The sequence below is a fragment of the Myotis lucifugus genome, unplaced genomic scaffold (assembly GCF_000147115.1).
Source record: "Myotis lucifugus unplaced genomic scaffold, Myoluc2.0 scaffold_164, whole genome shotgun sequence".
Taxonomy (NCBI): Eukaryota; Metazoa; Chordata; class Mammalia; order Chiroptera; family Vespertilionidae; genus Myotis; species Myotis lucifugus.
The window spans coordinates 2,676,335-2,684,417 of NW_005871212.1; the positions used below are offsets into that span (position 1 = coordinate 2,676,335).

The 8,083-nt window shown below is 44.4% G+C and overlaps 1 protein-coding gene across 3 annotated transcripts in view; it reads left to right on the forward strand.

Annotated features, from left to right (window-relative positions):
• Positions 1-8,083, forward strand: part of CEP89 (centrosomal protein 89) — an 83,550-nt gene that overhangs the window by 6,254 nt on the left and 69,213 nt on the right. For all 3 annotated transcript variants that reach the window (XM_014461980.2, XM_014461981.2, XM_023759886.1), the window contains exon 3: positions 6,606-6,764. In XM_014461980.2, coding sequence (XP_014317466.1) covers positions 6,606-6,764 — 159 coding nt within the window. The remainder of the gene's footprint in view (positions 1-6,605; positions 6,765-8,083) is intronic.

The window sequence follows — 8,083 nt, forward strand, 5'->3', positions numbered from 1 at the left end:
CATCGATGAGAGAGAAACCATCGATCAGCTGCCTCCTGCACATCTCCCACTGGGGATGTGCCTGCACCCAGGTACATGCCCTTGACCGGAATTGAACCCGGGACCTTACAGTCCGCAGGCTGACGCTCTATCCACTGAGCCAAACCCGGTTTCGGCCTGTATAATATTCTTTATTTTAGTCAGTGTATGCTTAATTTCTAGTTGGTCATTTTTCATATCCTCGAGGGTCTCACTAGATTTCTTGAGGGTCTCACTAAATTTATTGGCGGTTTCTAGAAAATTCTTGAAAAACCTTATTACTGTGGTTTTGAACTCTATATCCAGTAGTTTGCTTTTCTCCATTTCTGTCATTTGTGACCTGTTTCTTTGTCTCTGCATTTTGGCTGCTTCCCTGTGTTGATAGAGTGGCTTTCTGTGCTAGGTGTCCTATAGGGCCCAGTGGCTCAGCCTCCTCAATTACCTGAGGTGGACACTCTTGGTGCACCCCTTTGTGGGCTGTGTGCACAGTCTTGTTGTAGTTAAGCCTTGATTGTTGTAGGTATCACTGGGAGGAATTGACCTCCAGGCCAATTGGCTGTGAGAATCAGCTGTGTCTGCAGTGGGAGAACATCTGTGCTAGAGACACCCTTCTGGGGCAGACTTGCTTCAGTGGGGCTTTGGTGCTCACTGAGTCTGCCCCCTGAGTGTGTCCCTTATGGATCTGAGGAGCTGTAATCTGGATGGTCCCACTCTGACCACTGGGTACACTGGCTCTTGGATCTCTAAGGAGGTGCTAATTTAGCCTCTGCCTGAGGCTACCCCCCAGGAGTCCAGCTGTGAAGCAATGCAAGCTGCTGTGGGGCCTTGGGCCTTCTTTTGGAAGTTCTGGTTCTCTCTGATCCAGCTGCAGTTTGTTAGGTAATTTTCAGATTGCAAAGGGCCAGGCCTTTCATATGCAAAAGCCTCTGCGCACAGCTTGGGTGGGGCTGGGTCTCAGGGGATCAACAGGGCGGAGCAAACAGCTATGGCTGATCCTCAGTTCTGCCCTTAGAGGCCCCGCTTTTCAGTGTCCCAGTATTCGCTGCAAGCACCTCTGAGAGAAAGCCGCCCTCGATGCCAGACAGACCAGTTTCTCCTGTATGAGTCTGGGTCCCCAGAGACTGGCCCGGAACCGGAGTTCAGAGCATTTGGGAGCTTGAGACTCCCTTCCAGCTGAAAAAGACTACTGCATCCTCAGCTGCCAGCCCTTTCCACGTGCATCGCTTCCTCAGCTGCCAGCCCTTTCCACGTGCGCCTCCATATCTCTGCACTTTACTTCCATACTGCTTTTCTCAGTGTGGTTTTCTCTTTCCTACTAGTTGTAGAATTTCCACTCATCCAGCCTTCCTGTGGTTCTGGATGATGTCCGTATTGTCTTTTAGTTGTATTTTTTAATTGGTTGTTCGAGGCAGCAATTTCCAGTGTTTACCTATGCCACCATCTTGGTTTCTCTCCAATGGGTAAAGTTTTGACATAGGTTTACACCTGTGAAACCATCACCATAATCAAGATAATAAATATCCATTATTCCCCAAAGTTTAATGCCCCTCTCTTTTACCTCCTATTCCCCTCACCAGCCCATCCTCATCCCCATTCCCAGGCAACCATTGATCTGCTTTCTGTCACTATAGATTAGTCTGCATTTTCTTTCTTTTTTAAAAAAATATATTTTATTGATTTTTTTACAGAGAGGAAGGGAGAGGGATAGAGCGTTAGAAACATCAATGAGCTGCCTCCTGCACATCCCTAACTGGAGATGTGCCCTCAACCAAGGTACATGCCCTTGACCAGAATCAAACCCAGAACCCCTCAGTCTGTAGGCTGACGCTTTATCCACTGAGCCAAACCGGCCAGGGCTCTTTTCTTTCTTTCTTTTTTTTAAAAAAAATTTTCAGATTTACTGTTTCTTTTGTCTCTTTTTTATTTTATTTTTTTAATTTTTATTGATTTCAGAGAGAAAGGGAGAGGGAGAGAGAGATAGAAATATTAATGATGAGAGAGAATCATTGATCGGCTGCCTCCTGCATGCTCCCTACTGGAGATCGAGCTTGCAACCTGGCATGTGCCCTTGATCGGAATCAATCCCAGGACTCTTCAGTAGATAGGCTGATGCTCTATCCACTGAGCCAAACCAGGTAGGGCTAGTCTGCATTTTCTAGAATTTTATATAAACAGAATTACACAAAATAATTAAGCTGTCCTCTTTCATTCAGTATAATTATTTTGACATTCATCCATATAGTTGTGGAAATGAGTTAATTTGTCTTTTATATTGCTGAGTTGTAAATATTCCATTACATGAATATGCCACAGTTTATTTATCTACTCACCTATTGATGGAAATTTAGGTTGTTTCCAGTTTGGGGTTACTAGAAATAAAGCTGCTATGAACATTTGTGTACAAATCCTTGTTTGGACATATGCTTTCATTTCTCTTGGGTAAATATCTAGGAATGAAATACCTGCTTTATGTACTAGATGTATATTTAACTTACTAAGAAATTGCCAAACTATTTCCCAAAGTTGTGATTCCATTTATGTTCCCACCAGCAGTGTATGAGTTCCAGTTTCTTCACATCCTTAGCAACATTTGGTTTGGTCAGTCTTGTGTGTGTGTGTGTGTGTATATATATATGTATATATGTGTGTTTGGTTTTATAACTTTATTTGACATTAGCCATTAGTTCTCATTCACATCTACTGTCTAATAATTTTTTAAAGTGGTAACAGGTGCATAGAAAACAATGTATACAGCTTGTTTGGTGAATCTTCATCTTCATTATGCTTTCTGGGCAGCCACGTACTGATAAGGTATAGAACAGTCCTTATTCCTTTGGCCCAGACAGCTTTGTAGAATCTACAGTCCATGTGCACATCTGGAGTTCCTATCTCCTTTCTGGCAAATTTCTGGATCTCTTTGAATGCCTGAGGGGAACATGTGCCGGGGAGAAATATCTCAGATGCTCCCTGTCTTGGCCAATCTTTTTATTTTTGGACATTCTAATAGGTGTGTAGTGGTACCTCGTTGTGGTTTTATTTTGCATTTCTCTAATAACTAATGATATAGAGCAAGTGCTTATATGCCATTTGTGTATCTTCTTTGGTAAAGTGTCTGTTCAAATCTTCTGCTCACTTTTAAAAACTGAATTGCTGGTGTTCCTGTTATTATATTTTGAGAATTCCTTAATTTTTCTGGATACAAGTTATTTATCAAATATGTACTTTGTAAATATTTTCTTCCCATCTGTGGGTTATCTTTTTATTCTCTTAACGGTATCTTTCAAGGAGCATATCTTAATTGTTATGAAGTTCAACTTGTCAGTTTCTTCTTTTACAGATTATGATTTCAACATAATATCTCAGACATCTTTGTCTAACCCAAGGTCACACAGATTTTCTTCCAGAAGTTTTATAGTTTTAGAATTTACATTTAGGTCTAATATCCATTTTGAGTTAATTTTTATGTGGAGAGAGGTATGGATTCAAGTTCCTTTTTTCACACATGGGTAACTATTTGTTCCAGCACAGGTTGAAGGCTATTATATAGTTACCTATTGTCATGTAACAAATTACACCAAAACTTAGTGGCTTAAAACATAAAACAATAGCAGTTTTTTATCTCATATCTCACTATGTTCTTTTTTTTAAATTATTTTTTCCTCTGCATTCATTTTGGTTATTTTTTATTGTCTTGCCTTCAGTTTCACGAGTCTTTTCTGCAATTACTATCAAGTGTAATTTTCATCCACTGAAGTTCAAGCCTTTTTTATAATTTTCCATGTCTCTACTTAGCTTTTGAACATGTGGAATCTACACTAATAAAAGACAAAGATGCTAATTGACCATACCTTTGCTATGCCAATCAGCCAATCAGAAGAGTATGCAAATTAACCCAACAAAGATGGCCGCTAAATTTGCATACTTCAGGCAAGGTGGGACAGCGCCATCTGACGCCTGCCCCGCCGCCATCCCGCCCTCCCGTGTGCAACCTGGAGCGAAGCCGGACGGCCCCAGGGCTGGCGGAGTGAAGCCAGACGGCTCCGGGCCCGGTTCCGGCTGGAGCCCGGCCAGAGCGAAGGCCTGGGTCCTGGGTGCCAGAGGCAAACCGGTGCCAGCAGCCAAGGGAAGGGAAGGCCTATTGCACGAATCTCTTCGTGCAACAGGCCTCTAGTACAGTTATAACTGTCTTAATGACCTTCTCTGCTAATTCTAACATATGTGTTTAGTTCTTACTGGATCTTGCTTGGTTATTCTTTTTATTATGTTTTTCTGTCTCTTTGCATGCCTGGTTATCTTTGATTATATACTAGACATTATTGTGAGTTTTATGTTGTTGAGTACTAGATATTTTTATATACCTACTAGAGGCCCAGTGCATGACATTCAGCCCGGCTTGTGTCCCTCAGCCTGGCCTGTGCCCTTTTGCAGTCCAGGACCCCTTGGGGGATGTGTGACTGATGGCTTAGGCCTGCAGTGAGTGGGCTTAAGCTGAGAGTCAGACATCCTTAGCGCTGCCATGGAGGCGGGAGAGGCTCCTGCCACCGCTGCTGTGCTTACCAGCCCTCAGCCCAGCTTCTGGCTGAGCAGCACTCCCCTTACGGGAGCACACTGACCACCAGGAGGCAGCTCCTGTGTTGAGCGTCTGCCCCTTGGTGGTCAGTGCGCGTCATAGCGACCGGTCGTTCTTCTGTTCGGTCCATTTGCATATTACCCTTTTATTATATAGGATTATTATGTAGGATTAGAGGCCCGGTGCACAAAATTCATGCACAGGGAGGGGGAGGAGTCCCTCAGCCCAGCCTGCACTCTCTCGCAATCTGGAACCCCTTGGGGGATGTCCGACTGCCGGTTTAGGCCCAATCCCTCTCGCAATCCAGGACCGCTGGCTCCTAACCACTGGCTTGCCTGCCTGCCTGATCACCCCTAACCACTTGCCTGCCTTCCTCATTGCCCCTAACCACTCACCTGCCTGCCTCATCACCCCTAACCCCTCTGCCTGCCTGTCTCATTGCCCTTAACCACTTGCCTGCCTGCCTGATTGCCCCTAACCCTTCTGCCTGATTGCTTCTAACCCCTCTGCCTGCCTGCCTGATCACCGCTAACCACTCGCCTGCCTTATCACCCCTAACTACTCTACCTGCCTGCCCAATCATCCCTAACTGCTCACCTGCCTGCCTGATCGCCCATAACTACTCGCCTACCTGCCTGATCACCCCTAACCACTCTGTCTGCCTGCCTGATCACCCTAACTGCTCACCTGCCTGCCTGATCGCCTCTAACCGCCTCTGCCTTGGTCCCTGCCACAGCTTCGCACGGAAGGACGTCTGGAATGACGTCCAGAATGTCGTTCGGCTGTCCAGTCTAATTAGCATATTACACTTTTATTATTATAGATAAGTCTTCTTGAATTTTGTACTGGGATACAATTAAGTTACCTTGAACCAGTTTGCTCTTTTGGGTTGTGCTTTTATGATTTGATAGGTGAGGTCTAGACCAGTGTTCAACCTAGGACTAATTATTCCCCACTACTGAGGCAAGACCTTTTGGAGTCCTTTTGGAGTATTGTTCCCAACATCCCTTGAATTATAATTATTTTCTGTCTGACTGTTGGGAACAGACACTGACCTCAACCATATGTAAGCATCTGGCACTGTTCCTCTAATCCAGCGGTTCTCAACCTGTGGGTCGCGACCCTTTCACAGGGGTCGCCTAAGACCATCGGAAAACACATATATAATTACATATTGTTTTTGTGATGAATCACTATGCTTTAATTATGTTCAATTTGTAACAATGAAATTGGGGGTCACCACAACATGAGGAACTGTATTAAAGGGTCGCGGCATTAGGAAGGTTGAGAACCACTGCTCTAATCCTTATGAATGGTTCTTCCCCCAGTCTTGGGTAATTTCCTCACGTGCATGCACTCAGGAGCATTTTGCTAAACCTCAGGGGGGACCTTCTTCAGATTTCCGGAGTTTTCTCTGTTCAGCTCTCTTCTTTCTGGTACCCTATCCTTCAAATTCTATCTGCCGTGGTGTTCGCAGACTCTCAGCTCCATCTACACAACTCAGGGAGTCTGCCTGGTCCCACCTCAGGTTCTCCTTCCTTTGCTGAGACCTGGGAAGTCTCTCTGGCAGTAAGCTGGGCCATTGTTAAGTCTATTGTTTTGTTTTACGTTTTCAGGTGGGAGGGTAAACCTATTATTCTATCTTTCCTATATTATGGTTTTGAATAATTTATATCTTTTTATACTTCATTTTTTCCCATCCTGATCTTTTATTTTAATATAAAAACTATTTGAATATAGACTCCCTGGATTAGAGATCTAGTTTCATCTCCTATTAGCTTAGATATCTTGGACAAGTCATTTAATTTACATGAAAAATGGAGGTGACAATAATATCTCTTCATATAGTTGATGTGAGAATGAATTAAGATTGTTTGAAGGCACATAACAGACTGCAGGCCTGTGGTCAGTAGATATGCACTAAACATTGTAGAACAGATGGTAAGTTTTGATTAATTTATGTATCCTGTTGTTTAACCTTTTGTTCACCATCTCACTGGGATGCTTTTGTCCATAGGTCTGCTCTGGCTGCAGTCATTCTAGCAACAACATTGACTGGCCGGACTATTGCCCTTCCTCAGCCACAACGGATATCCCAGTCTGAGAGTGACATGACCCACCTTGAAAATGACAGTTTCATCACGCCCTATGCCACCACCTCAGAGCTGAGGCATCAGTAAGGACCATATCTCTGATTCTGCTTCCTCTAGGACAGCGGTTCTCAACCTGTGGGTCGCGACCCCTTTGGGGGTCGAACGACCCTTTCACAGGGGTCGCCTAAGACCATCAGAAACACATATATAGTTACATATTGTTTTTGTGATTAATCACTATGCTTTAATTATGTTCAATTTGTAACAATGAAATTGGGGGGTCACCACAACATGAGGAACTGTATTAAAGGGTCGCGGCATTAGGAAGGTTGAGAACCACTGCTCTAGGAGCAGAGGAGGAGCGTGTATGTGTGTGTGTGTGTTTGTGTGTGTGTGTGTGTGTGTGTGTGTGTGTGTGATTATGATTAGAGCTTAGTAGTGATGTTTTTTGTTTTGTTCTTTTTTAAAATATATTTTTATTGATTTCAGAGACAGGAAGGGGAAGAGAGAGATAAAAACATCAATGATGAGAGAGAATCATTGATTGGCTGCCTCCTGCACCGCCCCCTACTGGCGATCGAGCCCGCAACTTAGGCATATGCCCTGACCCAGAATTGAGCTGTGACCTCCTGGTTCATAGGTCAGTTTTCAACCACTGAGCCACACCGGCCGGGCATTAGTGAGGTTTTCATCCCCAGTGTCAAAGGAACACTGTTCTGGGGCATTAATTGTTCTTGAGTTGCATCAGAGTTTTCTTAGAGTGGAGCTTGTTAAATTATGGCTTGTGAATGCACTGGTGGTTTTCATGGCAACACAGAGCCAGTGAATTTAGTGCTGCTTTTAGACCTTAGTAGGATTCTCCGTGCCACAACCTAGATGGTGAGAGTTGTCACTCACTGCTTCTCAAGTATCTCCCCTCTGAACACTCATACTGATTTGACCTTTGTTGGCATCTATACTATAACTTTTCTTCTTCTTTAATGTCATTTCCTCCATTGCTTGAGCTGGGTTAATGCTAACATAGGCCTAGTTCAGTGGTCGGCAAACCGCGGCTCGAGAGCCACATGCGGCTCTTTGGCCCCTTGAGTGTGGCTCTTCCACAAAATACCATGTGCAGTCTCTCCCCTGCCAGAGCGAGTGTTGAGGAGTGCCCCGAGGAATATAAAAGAATCAATTGGGGAAGGGCTTCAGGGCTAGGGGCCATAGACCCGGTGGTGCCTGGAGGACCTTTCTTCTCCGCCAAAATTGAGCTTGACACATGTGAGCAACACAACGAAGATGATTGTGGTGGGAGAACTTGAGTGAGGTAGACGTCATCTCACATGAGCCTGAAGGAGTGCGCAGGGCTCAGTGTTCTTGTTCTGAAGATTTGGGATCGCTCCCTCAGAGAAGGAAGCACTGA